This window comes from Anopheles bellator, chromosome 2, assembly GCF_943735745.2.
Source record: "Anopheles bellator chromosome 2, idAnoBellAS_SP24_06.2, whole genome shotgun sequence".
NCBI lineage: Eukaryota > Metazoa > Arthropoda > Insecta > Diptera > Culicidae > Anopheles > Anopheles bellator.
In genome coordinates, this window is record NC_071286.1 from 30,652,334 (window position 1) to 30,670,541 (window position 18,208).

The following is an 18,208-nucleotide window of genomic DNA, read 5'->3' on the forward strand; positions in this document are numbered from 1 at the left end:
CGGGTCGTGACAATGTTTCCGGGGCCCATGTTCACTGCCACCGAACGGGGACGCCTAATGTTTGCTCATTCGCAGACACATCCTACCTGGGCGGCCGGTTGAAGTAGTATCTCCAAAGCCACCCAATCTCAACCGGCTGTTTCCGTCCCGATCCGGAAAGCTCAGTCAAATCGGTGGTTTTTGTGTTCAACAACCCGGTGGTCGTCGTCCAGGAGCACGGTGGCTGTCACAATGTCTGTCACCTTTCCGTCGATAAGGCTCGGTCTCTCGGCAGCCAACCACGCGTCAGGCGCGTCCATTCTGGTCCACGCGTACTGCACTCTGTTCGTTCCCTGTAGCTCCGGTGTTGCCCGAAGCTCGGAGCCGAGACCGGGCCAAACATCATAAATATTTACGTCCCAACGCTGGCGGGGCCAGGGAAGTGAGAAGAGAGTGGGGACCACACCTGTAAGACCTGGCCGTAAGTGGGAAGGCCAGAACCGGAGGTTCCACCTACGGCCCGACCTAGGACCGACGGTTTAGCTACGGTTTGCCTGCCGGAGAGTTTTACGAGCACGGATCTGAGCTGCGTTGGCCCACATTCCACGCGCTGGGGGTTTGCTTCGCTGCTGGGTCCAAGACCGCTACACGTAGCGCCCCCGGGTTGTGGTATCATTCGAGCCCCCCCGACGACGACGAGCAGCTTTGGAAGCTGCTGGAAGTTGGAAGCTGGAACGAAACTGGTTCGCTCCTTTTTTCCCAACTCGAGCTCTGGGTAAGTGGTCAGCACAATCTCGCTGTAATCGCATGATAACATTTTGCGCTTACCAGAGCACTCGCGCGGCAACTCGAGGCCACTGTGCGCTGGAATGTTGGAAAGGAATGAAGAGTTGTAGAGAATGCGGGATCCGTCGTTTGGACGTCAGCCACGTGGCTGTAATTCCTTACTTTACCACTCACAATGACTCTATCACGTGATGAGGGATATGCGGTGCAATGTAGCCCTTGCGTAGAGTATAAGGTAATAGTGACCAAACGGGGCCAAAGCTTTTCAAGCCATTGCTCATTTGATGGGTGACTTGCCCGAAAGGGAAACCTTTTATTGGATCACGAGACAGTGAGTTTAAATTTAAATATTATGAGTCAGGATTTTATGGACTTTTTCACTGTCATTCTCTTCTGTTATTTGTTTACTTCATTTTATTGATCATTATTTGACTAATATCGAAAAAAGTCTATTATCGTTAAAAAATGTTCAATAATCTTTTGAAGTGTTGCGCAACGCAAAGCAACCCAACTAAAAGTTCATAACAGATTTCAGTAAGATCTCGCGCCCAGAGAGAGAGAGAGGAAAACACTTTGCTGGCTTGCGCAAAATTTAGTGCCCAATGTGAATGCCGTGGCGGCAGCATAGTTTGACGAAAGTGTGCGCCTTCGTGGCGCAACTCCAACGACACAGTGATTTGAAGTATGTTGAAAAACAATTTTAGAAATAAAACCGAAAGTCCAGCTGGCCAGAAACCCACAGCACCACCCAGCCCCACTTACCTTGTAGATCCCGTCCACCAGTTTGATTATTTCCTCCGTTTCCATTTTGTGGCCGTCGTCGTCGTTTTGGTTGTGGCTGGGCACGCCCAAGGGCCTGAGAGTTCCGATCGGATCTGGAGCCGCGCTAGATCGATGGCGGTGCAATCGTTCCCCACGAGTGCCCCCGAATGTGCTGCTCGGTGGACGATTAGGTGGATTAATTAACTTTTTCCCGACCACAACGCACGGACGGGTTAGGCGAAACTTTTTCAAATTTTCGCTACCACCGTTGGATTGCTTTCCACTTACCGAAGCACAAGCCTGTCGCCTTTTCTGTTTCGTTGTCACTTCCGCCCCGGACTCAAGCGGAGGGAGTTTCACTGCGCCCGGTTTTCCCCGGACTCACTTTTGGATTTTATCTAATTCTTCGGATATGCTAACACGTTTTAGACCCACATAAACACGCGAACGGTGGAACTCATCGTTAACTGTACAGCTTACCACGTTTTGATTCTAAAGAAAAATGAAAAAAAAAACAATGAAGAATTGGTAAAAACAAACCCCAGCCCGAAGTTAGAAATCGATCCGACCCAGCACTGTTCACACCGCAAAAGCGCACTCAGCATAACCACACACCGCTGATCCGGACACAAATTGTTTCAGAGTTTTCCGGTACACACCGAGATCCGAGCATTAAACAGCACACATATCCCGGCCACGCAGGAGGGCAATTGGCCACGCTTTACACTTTCGCAATAAATCGATTCGCCCTCGTTCGGACTTTCGTTTCCGCGCGTTACGCGTTTCGGTATAAAACTTCTTCGCCGCGTCGCGTATGGCCGAACGATTCTTGTGCCGCCGTCGCCCCATGAAGCCTGCTCTCGATTGCCCCATCAATTGCACCGTTCATAAATCAGGCCAAGTTCGTTCCGGCATTTATGGTCGCCTCTGGCTACCGGTCGGCAATTCATAACGAATAATTTATCGCATCTCGAGTCTCGGGGCTTGCGTATGATATCTCGAGTTCAAGAAGAATATCCTGCGACATCCTGGCAGTCTAATCCCAGCGACATACGGATGACATCTTTCGGGTCACATCTGGAAGCAGAAAAAGGTAGCATAGTTGATGTTAGATATTTGGGCCACACTTAAAGATGTATGAGTTGAATATTAAAATAAATTATCAACGCGGTGAGCGTTTGGAAATAGGAATATTTGGATGACGACAAACAAACATTCTCAGGAAAAAGGAAAAATAAATGAGCACAACTTTAATTTATAGCCACTCTTCATAAATGAATTCCCCAAAACGCCCAACGCTCCGGGGGTCCCGGGCACGTGTACTTGATTTTAAATTCCGAACACGAAGCCCATTTCTTCTCGCCCAAATAGAATATCCTGGCACAGAGCATGGAAAAGGGAAAGGTGCCGTTTTCATAGGCTACGCTATCCGCTGTTCCTGGACCGGAAAACCTGCCGGTGGAGATGCTACGCCAGAAACGATTCAATTAAATTCAATTAGCAAAATTCAATCACTTTTCCCAGGAAGGCCCGCGTTGAGGATGAGTTCCCACATTCTTGGGACCATTGATGCAGTTATCCGAAAAGGTCTATCCTACGAAAAGAATCCTTCCAAGAAAGGCGCCGCGAACAAAATCAGCCTCTAAAGGTGCTGCTGAGCCAAAACTCCACTCCTCTTATGCCAAAAACGGCCACCACATCCGAGGCCCACCAATCAAATTTGAAGTTTCGTTCCACCGTCGGGCAGGTGAATATTTGTTTTCATGGAGATAACATTTGCCGGGTTATTATATTTACACTGTCGCCACAAATGCATGCCAATAAACAACTCAACCACCCAACTGAGCCGAGAGATACTCGCCCGTCGATAGGTCTCGCAGCCATCGGGAATAAATCGTGGATTTCGATTTAATTAAATTTATGAACCCTGCGCCCGAAACTGCGCCCCCAGAAACGTTGATTGTCTATTTGCCCATCGGGCCCAACCTTTACGCACCATTGCAAACCCGGTTGGCCGTATCCTGGCGCGCTGCCGATAGCTGCCTAATAAACCGAACGTAAAATTGCCACTGCGAGGAGCGAAAAAAACATTCTCCCCCGGCGTTGGCGAGGCGCAATTTAAAATGCAAATATTTTGCAATTAACCACCCCACAAGCCAGTGGCGCGGAATGGGGCGGAAGTTGGTCGAAGAGATCGCCCGCCCTAGGGGGTGGACTATGTTTGTGAGCTGCGGGCTTATTTTATTGGGTCTTCGGCGCACCCATCCGAGCGTCGAGTGTAAAACTTGTGGCCAGCCGTTTTGTTTTTTCCTAATCTCTTATTTCTGCAATCGACTGCAACCCCCCGAGGCGTAGTGGGAGATACACACATCAAACATCAACCGGCGCAGTCAACCGACACTCCACTTGGCAGGGAGCTTCAAAGCCAAAGCCGAGGTACAGAAAAGAACGGCAATTGAGCTCCATCCGTCACTCGGTGGTCATAAATCGATCAGCCGATCAATCGGTGTTCTGATGTATAGTTCGCCGATGCGTATGCAAATGTACGATCGGAATGTATAGTTTATGGTTGGGGTGCCTACCACGTATCGTGTGATGTGCCACAAAACTGCACCATAACCGACATGCGGTGGCTGACAAAACCCTGACTGATGGGATTACTTTGAAAGATTTGTTGGCTCCCAGGTCAATTCGATGCAGCATCAGAAACGATTGGATTTTAAATAAAAAAAAAAACATACACCATTAAAGAAATTCAGAATAACTTGAAAAACATAGTAAAAGAGGCTATACAGTAGTAAAAGAAATAGAAAAGAAATGAAAAAGGTATATATTCTCGTGATCGACCAAATTGATGAAAAGCTAAGAGAAAATAATCGAAACTTAAACAAAAGTTGTAGTTTAAAAAAAAATAAGGTGGCAAACTATGTAAAAAAGCCAAAGAAAAAGGAAATAAAGACTAACTGTAGTATAAAAAGGAACGAGCACTTCTAGCCAACCATTCACCTGACAAGTGGCCCAGCCAATCAAACTAAAACCGCAAAGCGTGCAAACACCTACAGCAGCGGATTGGTTGCATTGGCACCAATGGAGTAGAATATTGCAAGAAAAGAAGAAACATATTGCATTCGTGGTTTCTGAGCCGCGAGTGCCGCACGCTAACGAGCCGCGAATGCCGAACGCAGAACCAAGCACTGCTGACCCAGATGGCTTGACGAATCAACACCGATTGATGGGCCACATCAGTCGATCTGAGCAAATGAAGACACACCAACACCGGCATCGAATCGCGCCAGTGCCAAGCTTTTCATACCGAAAACCGCAAAGGCAACAATTGGCCCTTCAGAAAAGGCAGCAATTTTTCCTTCAAGCTCTCGCGCGGAGGATTTCCTCGTGATGAGCGGAAAAGCGTAAGCAATTTTCATCTCGCCGCGCGAGCGGCAAATGATAAATGGTGCCACGGATGATGAAGATGGCGCCGTCGTACAGAACAGGCGGCCCACGGATGCATTCCTGCTGCAGCTGCTCTAATGTTGGGTGATAACTTTCTAGCGAAAGTCAAGTCGCCCGTCGTGGAAACAGCTCTCCTTCATCGATAAAAAATGGACGCCGGGCGCGGATCGGCTTTCGGGGGTAATGAGATTTTCCTATATCATAACTCAGCCCGTTGAAGGACGAAATTATGGTGCACCACCAGGGCCAGTGAAGAATTGTTCGTTGTCGTCGTCGTTGTCGACCACGTCGGCCGGGAAGACACTAATGAGAATGGGACGAGAAAGCGTCGCCTGATTGTGGGGAACCGTTGACGCCTTGTGCCACTTTTGGGGGGGCGGCTTCGGTTAGAAGTCACCGCCAGCCGGTGAGTGAGATGTAAATTCCCGACGCGACGTCTTCAGGGGCGGCCAACATTGTAGGTGACATAAATGGCACATACACAAAGGGCACAACCCCTGCAGCCGGTCGACCGAAACCGAGTGGAATCCCAATCACGGCCGGCTATTGAGTCGTCTCGAATTTCCCTCCAAAGCAGGCAGTGGCCTCATCATCATCATCATCATCATGGGGGGCGAATTTAATAGATTTCCCCACCAGCAGATTCATTTATTCGTCCTCAGTGATACTTTAATTAAATCCATCGATGCGTTACTTTTAATCCTATCTCGAGTGGTGCCGGTGTCGGCGGTGAAATAGTACGGGACGTCCCGACACCACCTACCTCGGGTGGTCCGGTTGTCCTGCGGTGGTAGGCCGGATAATGTTAACGTTACAATTATTGGCACCCGCCGGGTGCTTCCAGCGTATCGTGTAGCACCACAACTGCCCTGGCAGGCAGGCAAGATTTGATACGCACCGGAGGACTATAATTACTTCCTCCAAAGGCTTCCCGGCGGCCACGTTTGTCTTCTACACGGGTTTGGGGTGTTTCTGAAATGCTTCAAGAACCGGTCCGTAACCGTGGCGTGAACCGTTGCGTGTGTTTCGTGAATATGAAGCCAGTTAAGTCGATCCATGCCAAGAGGATGTAATTATTTAATCACAGCTGAATTAGCCACCAAGCTTCCACCCAAAGATGTCAGACGACGTGATGATGGTCCAAGAATTTTGTACAGCCTTTGCTTTAACTATGCTGCGACAGCACAGATTATTTTACAAAAGAAAAAGGATAAAAAGAATAAGGAACTGAATGGGATGCTGTAAAATCAGCTAACACTTTGCTGGTGCAATCCACAGGGAACTTTGTTCAGAAGAACAGAACACGCTGCGACAGCAATTAACTCGGTTCTATATGCTCCGTCGGGATCCGATGGAACGCGTAAGAACCACTTTAACAAGTGAAAAGTTAATTTTCTTTTTTGGGAAAACTTCCGCCAAAGCATAACGAAAGCATTATTATGCATTCTGAGACTTGGGCAGTCCTTTATGCAGCAAATTATGCAGCATCAGCTAGGAATCCGCCGGGAATTAATTCTACACTATTAGCAACCGACCGACCGAATGTGGTTGATTATAAAAACAGACAACGTTTTCCATTACATTGAGAAAGCCGGGGGTCTCTGTATAAAACTCCGCTCCCAGTAGAGCCCGCATATCGCTTAACATTTTTCCTCTTACATCTGTTTCCTTCCAAAACGCCGCCAAGAGCCGTACTTGCGCAAACTAGGAAGAAGTTTTGCACAAACAACCGCTTCGAAGATGCTCGTCCGATCGAACCACAAATAACCGCGTGGCGTGGCGGCGAAGCCAGTCCCGTTGGCGTGTTCTGTTTTTGCGGCCAACATAAAGCAGCATATTGCAGCATATCGTTGGCTCCACTCATACACCCCGGCCGTGCCTCGAATACAAATGCGCCAATTTAGTGCGGCTGAGATTGCTTCGGGTTCGGTACGGGACGGAGATATTGTTTCGCCGCCGACGGGAGGGATCCACGGAAAAGATTTTCCCGCTTTCCATGCTCGTTGGTTGGTCTATTCTGTGGTGCCGTTCTTTTCCCCTTGCATCGGAGGCGCTCTTCTTGAGTTGTAAAAACGGGAGCAATCGTTTTATGGAGTAGCATGATTTTACTCCGCTCGCGGGCGTGGGTTATCTGCTCAACGCTTCTGTAATGTGTTGAATTTTTTGTGCCATTTTACGACACCGAACGATTGCGCTTAGGAGACGCATTATACACCACCAGTGACGGACTTGCACTTTAAAGATGCACTTCGGTACTTACTTGTTCTGTTTCTCTTCGTTTGTCCGACGGATTGCTGCCAGCCGAAAGTGGATCCATTAGAGGAGATTCGAAAAAGACGCTCCGCTGAATGCCTAACAAGAGGACAGTCGGAAGCATCTACTCCGGTCTCGTTTTATTCCTTCCCTAAAATAGCCCATTCGAGGCACTTCGCGCAAGGTTTCAACGGAAAACATGCGATTTCATAGCTCAAAATACTGGCTAAACAGCAAACTCCCCTTCACCCAATAAAAACAGTTATGCTTCCGCATTCGGTCGGCGAAATAGCAGTAGCAACACGGAAACATAAAAGAAAGATCATAAAATACATATGTTACTCTCTCTCGCTCACTCGCTCTGGGAAGAGATAAGCGTTCCGGCATCGTGCCAGATAAAACCGTTTCTCTCACTTTACGGCTATCCGAGTCGCGCGATGTAAGAGGTTGATAGTTGTAAAAGTCGCCAAATGAAGCATGAGAAACCAACATAAAGCGGAGCGCGTTTGCAAACTTTCTGCAAACGGCCCGGGGCCGGCATCTCCTCCTAAAAAACGGCCGGAAAAAACGGCAGTAAAATTCACCTTCACTGCCATGTTTTATTTGACTTTGAGAAGAGTAAAAAAGCGAACGTTAAAAACGCGAGACAACATCGAGTCGGGCGGGAAAAGAAAAAACAATCTCTGACCAATTGCTGCAGAAACCGAGGCGGCCTTCGGATTCACCTGGTGCTGCTGCTTCACCCAACTCAGGGCTGGTCCCCATCAAACGAGGGATGCGTCAGCGTATGCACGTTTGATTTATGCTCGGTGCCGCAAATCCGGTTCCGCGAATTCCGGATGAGTCCCAAGATGGGAGCTTTCTCTCGCTCGCCCATCTGTCACACCGGGTTTTTGCGTATCTCCACCGTAAACTGTGTCATATTTTGACAGACCCAGACTCTTGTCTCGAGCCGCAACATGTGGCACGACTCACGGCATCAGGCGGCACCGGTGCCATTTTTCTTCTGCCTCTGTGAGAGACAGCGGGCCGGCCCGACACTAATTTGCTCATGATAATTTTTATTTAACCATTGTTTACCATCCCGTTCGCACAGTGGTAATTCCATTTATTTTAAACACGGCCGCGGTACCCCCGTCCCCTTGTATGTGCGCCATTATTTGCCATCTTTCGCCGTTCGAACAAGCTCCGGCGCTCCGGCGTGCTGCGTTCCCCTTCGGTATCATTTTGCATGCTCGCGACCATGATTTGGCTCGCGATAGTAAAGGCATAAGGTAGAAGAAAAAACGGCCTCATGCAACATTGCCAGCCGCTTCCCAGGCAGGTCCCGAAAATGGCATTCGTTCCGCCGTCACCGTAGCCAGGGAATTCACACTGCCAGCCGCGGAGAGTTATTTTATGTAACCTTCCTTTATTTATTCCCTTTTTTTGTGAACGAATTTAACATTGGAGCGACAAAAAAGTCGTCTTTATGCGCGCGTGTGTCGAATAAACAAACCCCCGGGGCAGACTGCGAGGCTGCGAGGCGGAGGTCATATCGTCAACAATGGGATCATAAATTTTGTGCCACACTTTTCGTGCTACCGGAATTTGCATTCTGCAGACACAACGCAACGCCAAGTGTCGCGGCTGCGTGCAAAAATCTTGGACTGTTTTGCCCTCGCGTTTGGTGGCCGCGATGCTTTGGGAAGAGCAACAGCCCGTTCCAAAGAAGGAAACCCCACAAAAGGACGCAGCATGAAAAAATGTGATAAGATTCAATCAGGTGTAGACACAGCCACTTGCTGGCGTGGCTGGCCATAGGTAGAAGAAAGACGATAAATTAGTCGTCGCATGATTTTAATCCTATTTGACGTATGATTTATGGCCTCAGCACTACAGCGCTTGCGTAACCGACAAAGCGGCGCAATTATTGCAGCATACATTTAGCGACCGGTGACACTTGCTACCCAGAGCGAAAGCGAGATTTAAAGTTTATTCCTCCACGACCCACGAGCTCGCAAGCAAAACTCAACAAACAAGATTAACTCGGCACGCTCAGTCGCATTAAAAAGGTTGAAAGTTCAAATGTGTCATACGTGGCGCGAATTTTTGCGCGATATTTGCCTTTCCGGTGGACCGAAAGCCCCGGAAGCGTGGAGCGAAACTTACGACGACAGTTCGTCCACTAAGTGGTTGATTGAATCAAGAGAAAATCAACCGACCAAAGTGGATTATCATACTCCATTACTTTCTGCCGCGACCGACCGGCAAGCTGATATCGATCTCGTGTTTGATTTTTTAATTTTCAATATCTGGCCCATCTCATTTCCCGATGCTTGATCGGTTCCGCAAACTGGTCCACGCCCTTCGTATTGGAGCAGTTTATTAACGGCCACGCCCGTCGCCCGAATGCATGCCTATGGATCAAATATTGGACGAGAAAATTGAATTTTCCCCAAAAAACCTAACATACGTTACGTGTCCCCGTGTCGCCAGGCGCCCTGCAGAAAGCGTAACTCGTTTCGCGCTGGCGTTGAAAGGCTGTTTGATGCCCGGCATCAAACAGCACCGATTGCCATTAAAATCGATTTCTCTCCTCTGACGGGATTTCCTTGTTCTGTCCAAGAAAATCAACGAGGGGAGCACCAACGAAACGAGATTATGTTTGCATGCAATCACAGATCCTGATTTCTCGAGTAGAAGTGGAAACTGTAACTCGGCCGCTGCAACCAGACCGTTTAATTAGACGATAGGTCATCGATAGGTAGTATCGATGGTATCGAGCAGCATGGTCCAGCATACGGCAAAGCACGGTGTGCCTCTACTCGAGAGGCACTTCATTCATGATTGGACTGGTGCTTGGCATAATAATTTACGCTTGTTCAACACATGTCAGAAGTTCCAATTCGAAACGTAACTAGGTACGCAGAGGCTATCGTGAAGGGCATCATCTAATTCGCATTAGGACCAGAAACTGTTGTTTGCTTCCAAGCTTCATTATAATCCTTTGAGCAAGACAGCATTCGATTATTGTACACATGGCATGTTTCTATTAATATTCCGTTTCTTTGAAAATTTATTTTAGTTAATTCCTTTTAATGTTTCTGCTCACTTATTCATTTTTCTATTTCATTCAAATAATTTAGTTTCATATTAAACAAAAGAACAATAGAGCGAATGGGTGAAATGTACGCCCAACCGTTAATGTTTTCAAACTCTCATTGACCCAATTAAACCGAAGTGCTCTCAAATTCCAATTCCACGATCAGTCCATTACCCAAATCAGCAGTGCAGCCGCGAGGTCTCGTGTACTCAGTAAGCATTTTGGGCCGAATGATTGTACACACAACTCAATTTGCTAAAACGAGTTGAGAATTCAGCTAATGACATGCTGAACAAACATGTCACGGCATGGCCCCACATCGGCCCCGGCGTCCTTCCGCCCGGTAGCGAAGCTTATCGCGCAAAATTAATTAAATGTGTCATAACATCTTGTTCCCCAAGCGATGCTTAATTAGTATAAACACACACCCCGTGAATGGCTCAGAGAACGAAGAGCACGAAGCTCTCTCGCGACGGATCATCTTCGTGGGCCGCTGGGGTGTAGCATCTTCACTTTACTCAAGATGTGCAGGTGTACAAATAGAACACAAATCGAAACAAACACTGCCACCATTGCACAGCGTAGGACGTGTGAACACTTCTATTGCGCAACCGACATACAACGGTTTCACGCTGACGAAGCGCTGTGTACTTAACCACACGTGTCTCTGCTTCCCCACGGCACGTTCCACGGTAACGTCGCGCGCTTCTCGTTAGTGTCGACCATGACCTGGGCAGTGGCCGAGGTTCGACCGTACCACAGGACCTTTGGTCCGAACTGGCCCGACGGTGCACTTTGACACAGCGTACATAGAGCGACTCGTCGATCGAGTCGAAGGTCGACGTCGGCAGCCCAAGATGCGAAGGATGTCGACGCGCAGTTGGGCAAGTAAAGTATGTTGCTCTTTCGTAACCTTCTCGTTGGTATGTTAATGCGTGTAACAAGTCCCCTGCATCGAAGCAGCATCGATGGGCGCAATCGAAAGGAATTTCTTTCTTCACAAACTAAACAAAGAACGGTAACGGTCCATACCGAACTAAGGTATTTGACTACTTTGCTTTTTGTGTCTTATGTTTCGGTGTTTTTTTACTTTATTCTGCTATGAATACTTCGTAGTGTGCAAGGATTGCAAAAGAGAACTTTAACCATGAATGTTTACTACAAAAAAGTCTGTTCCTAAAAGGATTGTTCGAGAAAGTTATGGGCACCAATTTGTTAGAAAAGTTCTTCGCTTAGCATATGACCCCAAATAATGGCCCCACAGCTACAACGATGATAGCTTCCGCAAAACAAGGATGGAGCAGAATTGAAAAGTTGATCGCCCTGCCGGCTACGGATGCATATTGTTTCGCACCAAGTTACGTGTCGAAAGAACGATGCACACCGACACTCGTGGTAGAAAGGTGTTGCATAAAATGATGAACCGAAAGGCTTCCGGGGCTGCCGGTCTGGCTGAAGGATGTAGAGTGCTTAAGAAAATATTTGCTCATCCGGTTCCGCCCTTCGCACGAGCGCATGACACACAGGTAAACAATTTTTTCTCCATTCTTTATTATGATTGTGTTTTTTTTATGTCACACTCACTCAGCTCGCCAGCAAGATGCTCTGTCAGGTGCAGAAGCTATAACGGAATTGGAATCTAAAATGTTCCGGAAACGAGGGCAACGCACACTCAGCTGAAAGCATTGGCAGCATGCATTTCCGCTTGATAGTGATGCAAGTTGACAACAATTATTATGATAGGATATGGCGAAGGACAAGGAAAACATTGTGGTCCTTTCAAGCGAAAGTTATCAGAAGGTTGGCAGAATCGAGCTACGCTAAGGCTAAGAAGGACTGCATTGGAGGAGCCACAAACGGAATAGTTTAGTCTCCATTTTGCAAGGATATCTTCGGTTCGCTACCCATTTTGAATACTAATAAGTCTAGTCTTGGCAGTTTTGCACTCTACAAACATTCCCTGTCTACGGGAAGTCTTGTAGATTATGATTCCGAAAGGGATGTTGCTCCCAATTCATATTCCGAGCATAGCCATCTAATCTGTCACAAACTGACTAACTTCAGTATGTTTTGTTAGCCAACCCAAACGTTAGCCTGAGCCAAATATTGGTTCAGGTGATTCCGATGCTGTCACAACATCGAATCATGAGCCTCACCCGCAGCTGAAAAATGTATTTTATAGGGAGACCAGTTTGAAAGAAAACAAAACCACATTATCATTCAGGCTTTCGATTCTTACAGCCAGTCAGCATAGTATTATTTCATTAGTCGCAATTACTACAGCGTTACGTTACGGGCGCGGGCCCGTCTCGCAACACGGACGCAATAAAAACCGCAACAAAAAACGGCAGCATAATTACGGGCACCGGAGCCAGACCGAAGACATTCAGATCTCGACCGCAGTGTTTGGGGTGGTTTTTGCGATCTTTCAGAGTAGAATTGTTTCGCTCGCCCCTCCGTAGCCACACACATAGACAGACAGAGTCTAAACCACCTTCTATTGGAAGCATAAAAACGTCCGCCCGCAAAGGACAGCGGCGTAATTTAAAGTGCATGCCGTTTGACCTACTCTGTAGAGGCAGTGTCGAGGGAGGAAATGTGTCACTAACCGCCGCGACTCGGCATTTTGTCGTTTGCGGTTGAAAGTGTCCGATTACGAACTTGTTTAATTATTATCACTGTATTTGCATCACCGTAGTGGAGCAAAAACGAAAGGTTTCTAAACCGCGTTAGGGGTGCGTTTTCAGTTAGCTAATGTTTTGAGCACGCCATTGGTTTGTGGCCTCTGGAGTAACTTTAACAACTGCGAAGTGAAATGAGAAATAATTGGTTTTGAAAATCAGTCCATAAACCCTCGATCTTAAATGCAAATTGCACAAACTATTATAGTAATTGTGAGAAAACACCGATTTTTTTCAATTATCCTAACAATAAGATCAATTTAATTGATTGTAATTAATTCATCATGAGGTAATTTTCGACAAACGTAGTTGATTTTCTTACTCCCGTGTAGCATTCGTTTTCAAGCATTCGTTGCGAGTCGCGAGCGAATCTTATAGAAATGTTATGCAAATTACGAAAATAGATGTAATTCAAAGGTACTGCTGAGGGAAAACTGTGCCGAAAAACGTGTCCCACTTTTGGCGATGGCAATCACCAGATCAACACCAGCATAATCGGTATGATCATCATTATCGTCATCGTTAGAGCCACGTAGAACACTTGCAGCAACAACCGGTACCGGCAACATTAGCGACCCATGTAGCAGCATAGGCAGTGAACGCATCATCCGCCATCGTCGAAATGTCATCCTGTCGCGATGTGGCTCGTTAGGCAGTCCGCAGCACGAGTTCGGCAGCATACACGATCACGAATTACGGTGCCACCGGCGCCGGTAACGAGCCCAAATTCGGTCTAATTTTCATTTCCATTTTCATGCCAATCATACGGCCAATTTCGGGGACACAATTTGTGGCATTCGGTAAATTACTTTGGGGTGTGTCGAAGGGTTGAGGCCGTTCGGAAGGAATTTGGCACTGACCGGCCCCACCAATTTGTGCAAGCTTGTTTGGACAGAAAAGACAATGTTTTCAGTGGGGAGCTCATTTTCTGGATAAACTTTCTAAGCTGTTTGCTTTAACTGCAGCATAGTGGCCGTTTCGCAGCATAACTAACAAGAAGTACCCTTTTTGAGCGTTTAACGGTCGAAGTATTCCTTAAATGCTCCCACGTCCTTGGTATCTAGAAGTAATGCACTACAACTACATAAAAAAAAACAAAAAAAAACGAGCGAAAATACGACAAAAAAGATGTAGAAAATGCATTACGCCAATCGGCACTAGAAATCGAAAGCGAAATGTGGAACAACCGCGGCTCAGGCATCAGCTGATGGAAACCGAACTGGGCCCCAAAACAAAAAAGGGGCGAGAAACATTAAATCGAAACGAAACAAACGGCCCAACCAGTGCTGAAAACGGACCAAGAAAAACAAAATGGCGCACCCGAAGGGAAAGGGAACACCGTTTTTCTGCTAATGAAATTACATGGCCGATTATTTTACGACTCGAGGCTGGGCCGCCGCTGAGCGTCTTGCGGCGTTTGAGCTTCAATTTCACTGACGACGACGTCGCGCGACGGCGGCGGCTTTTCTCAGGCACACCGACGGGCCACCAGCCGGGAAAATGGCACTTTCGCTCTCGCTCCCGCTGGGAGATTTCGATTGATTTTACTCTTATTTGATTTTCAATTTTAGCATCTCTCTTTCTCGCGCTGAAAGCTTAGCGTGGACCTTTTCCGTGAAGTTTTTACTCAATTCCTGGTCACGGCTCGGGATCGGGGCACTTATTTCACGCGATTGCTGTTCGATCGCCCCAGCGATGGGGTCACCATAATTGGAGAATTATGCAAAGCGCGATAGCGGAGCGGGGCAGAGGGAGCAGAAAAAGGCTAAAACGCTGGTGCCAGCAAGAGTAATGGGACCGACGGGCAGAAATAATTATCATGGCGAATGGTTAATTTGATGGTATCGCTTTTTCTCGCACTTTTTACCGACACTACAATGTTTAACTTGTGCGTAATTAAAGCATCGCTATCAAAGCTTCGCGGGGATTAATTAAATTTATGGCAGCGTTCGGGAAGCGCGTAACTTACCATCTCGCCCACCGAAGGGCGCGATAAAGTGTGATAAATTTTCACTAATCCCACCATAACGCGAGTTTAAGAAACTCCTCTACCGGCGCCGAGTCGGAAGTCGTCGGGCGGCAGGACTTTCGTTTAAGTGCCTTTAAATATACCATTTCCGCGAACGACAACAATTGCGGTGACCTGGGGCTCGACAATGTGACATAAATTTGGCGCCTAATCGTAACGAACGCCCGGGCGGAACAGAACGGCGCAACAACAACGAAACATGGCACGCCGATTCACTTTTCAGCTCGTCCGCCGTCTGCACCTTTGGCGAGATAAACCAGTTTAACACTTTCCATTTCCACGTGCTGCGCTGCGGCAGGAGCTCCCGAAAGAAGCATAAGATTTGAATATATTCGCCAAAAACTCATCCCCAGCCCGGGCACACTTTATGCTCTCTCGGGCCAACAGGACCGGGACTACAGCAAGCCATGTAGAAAATGGCGAAATCATCCACACCACGGGGCACCACATCGCGCAACAACCACCGGGTGGCCATCGCCGGCAGAAGTCACTAAACAAAAATAACGAACAACTCCCGACTGCAGCATAAACTTCGTCTGTTCGGTGGCCGCGCAGGGGTTTGAATCCGGGATCAACCGGGGGTTGGGTGGAAAGCGAAAAGTACAAATTTATGTTGGCGCTTACGTGCTAGGCGCGCGCGCGCGTCTAGCAGGAATGTACCACCCCCGGAATCTGCATGACGTTCAGTGTGAGGCTTCTATAAAAGCATAAATTTGACGCCATGGGATTAACCCCGGGAACGTTGGCAACGGCGCTGATGCGTTCTGCTACAGAGTTTTGCTCGAAAGTGTTGGAGCGCCATTCACAGGAGATCAGGACCCATCATCTTTGTGCTCACGGGGCTCGACGGCTGATGATGGCCGTGGTGGTGCGAGATTGAAACCACTTTCTCTCGGCCGCAGTGAGATGACTTTTGTAATATGGCAAAAACCACAATTTATTCGTCAATTCACGAGCTAATATCGTGTGCGCGGGGAACACAGATGTCGTCTGGAGCGCCCGGGCGATAAGTTATTATGCTCATTAGCTCATTAAATCGATATGTCAATGTGTTTAGTGTTGACTGGTTAGGCTCATCATATTTAAACTGTAGGCTCATAATGGGAAATTTAAATACATGAATGGTTTAGAAAAAAAGGACAACAAGAATAACAATCTTAGAGTTATAAAATAATACAGAAACCACATGACACATGAGAAATTAACAGAAGGGGAAAAAGCAACACAAAAGTTTAAAACCTATAAAAATGAAAGCAAAAAGAACCGTAATATACAACAAATCATAAAAGAGAATACAGAAAACTCGTCACGTTAATAAAAGTCAGCGTACCGTGTAAGTTGAAATACAACGAAAAACCATCATCACGCGAAAGCATTAAAGTTCTTAAAGCACTCCCGATGCCTGTAACTCATCACTAGCCCTCTTCAACCACACAAAGAACTCTGTCAAAGGGGTCTATATCAGGGGTCTCGAATCAAAAGAACGTGTTAAGCACCGATTGGAACGACTCGCCCTTGGAAGTGGACGCAACCTTCCTTTGATGTAACAACATCTGTTTATCTTATGCTAACGATTACCGGCTAGCTCGCCATCCTTCGCCCCTAACAGGTGGCGTTGTTCGAGGCAAACATCAGGCAGACCCACCACCACCCAATGGCGATCAATGGAGCCCGGCATTAGAATTTACTTCACGTGAGGCGACTCCGTGGCCACGGCCATATGTCTGAGACCGATGGATCGGTGATAACGTCGAGCAGCTTCCAACAAGGATCGTTGCTCGGCTGCCAATGGGAAGTCTGAGATTTAGGTAGAAAATCGACTGTAAAATCCCACTCTACACTTCGCACCGTGCTGGGGGGATGTCCGGGCGAAGGCAAACACCGTGCGGAGTAAGGCGCGTACGATATGTTGCCCACCACAACCCACCGGTTGCGGTTACCTTCAAAATGTCAATAATTTTACCCTTGCCTCGAGACCGTCTCGAGGTACCGGGTGGCAAATCAATCCCTCCGGGAGCATGGACGGCGTGGGCCCCACTGTCTGCCGTTTTATCCGCCGAATTGAGTTTTCACCCCGCTGTCGAGACCAAAAGTCAACAGACGATCCCAGAATGCACACCTTCCGGTACCGCGCGTGTGTGGCGACGTCTGTTTGCAAAACTTCCCCGTGGCGTGGGCCTGCCGTATCCTTGATGTCGGAAAAACATGGGCAGGCTAGAAACCGACAAAACATAAATCGTCGTTACCGGTCTTTTGATTTCGGTCGACTTTTTCCCGAGAACGACGGGGAGGCAACACCACATCCGGAAGCCCGGTTCCCATGGGATGGCCGGATCGCTATTCAACGGAAGCCGACGATGACGACGACGGTAGTCTTCAGTCTACACGGCTCCGGAACGCCGTGTCCCAGCAATGTAGAGGGGAGAGAAAAAGGATTGGTCGCCAGCCGATTGGTATCAGTGGGCTCGTGGCCGCAGGTCTGCACCAATTAAAAAGCACGTGTTTCTGTCAATTTTCCGACAGATTTTCCGACCCCGATCTCTCCCTTGTTTGTGTCGCTTTAGGTGTGGTTAAAATGTCCCGCAATTTTTGTGGGGTTTCCACACAAAGCGTCATTAATGTTTTAACGTAGAGCCCTCTATCTCTCCCGTAGAACCCCCCCCAGCGCGAGCGTGTTATTAATAAGGGAAGGGTTGACAGTTACTGGCGGCCATAAATCCCTCCGAGAATTAAGCCAGCAGCTTCGGTGGGTAGCAAGATAAACACACGGGTGTCTGTTGTGGAAAACCGGGACTCACCAGAAATTACGACACCGCAGTACGCAGCGATAGGCTTCAAAAGGAGCACATGAAATGAAGCCATTTAAGGAAGGGAAACCCGATACTCAGCAGGGATCCACGATGGATCCCTGATGAATATTTCATCAACCCAATCTCTCTGCAGCAGGAGATTAAACACCGAGAATTTAGGTAATGCTTTTAAGTTGCTTTAATTACAAACTCACCGAGAGAAACTCACCGTTTCATTAGCTTGAAAAGATTAGTTCATTGAAAGAAACGGCCCACCATTATGCAACCTGCGCAACACCCATTCCTGGGCCTGTGCCCAAGAGATTGGTCCGAAGGGCGGCGGCGTCAGGTTCGAAGCACTTTCGCAGAGGTTGAGTTCGACAAAAATGCG

General features: G+C 47.7%; 1 protein-coding gene across 4 annotated transcripts in view; it reads right to left on the reverse strand.

The window, feature by feature from the left end:
- LOC131211778 (uncharacterized) overlaps positions 1–18,208 on the reverse strand; it is a 91,795-nt gene that overhangs the window by 23,370 nt on the left and 50,217 nt on the right. For 2 of the 4 annotated variants that reach the window (XM_058205387.1, XM_058205389.1), the window contains exons 2-3: positions 1,816–2,019; positions 1,528–1,699 (exon numbers count right to left, since the gene is read on the reverse strand). In XM_058205387.1, the coding sequence (XP_058061370.1) occupies positions 1,528–1,572 (45 nt within the window). In that variant the 5' untranslated portion in view covers positions 1,573–1,699; positions 1,816–2,019. Of the gene's footprint in view, positions 1–1,527; positions 1,780–1,815; positions 2,020–10,974; positions 11,088–18,208 lie in introns of those variants that run through there. The other 2 variants (XM_058205388.1, XM_058205390.1) reach the window with 2 other exon arrangements.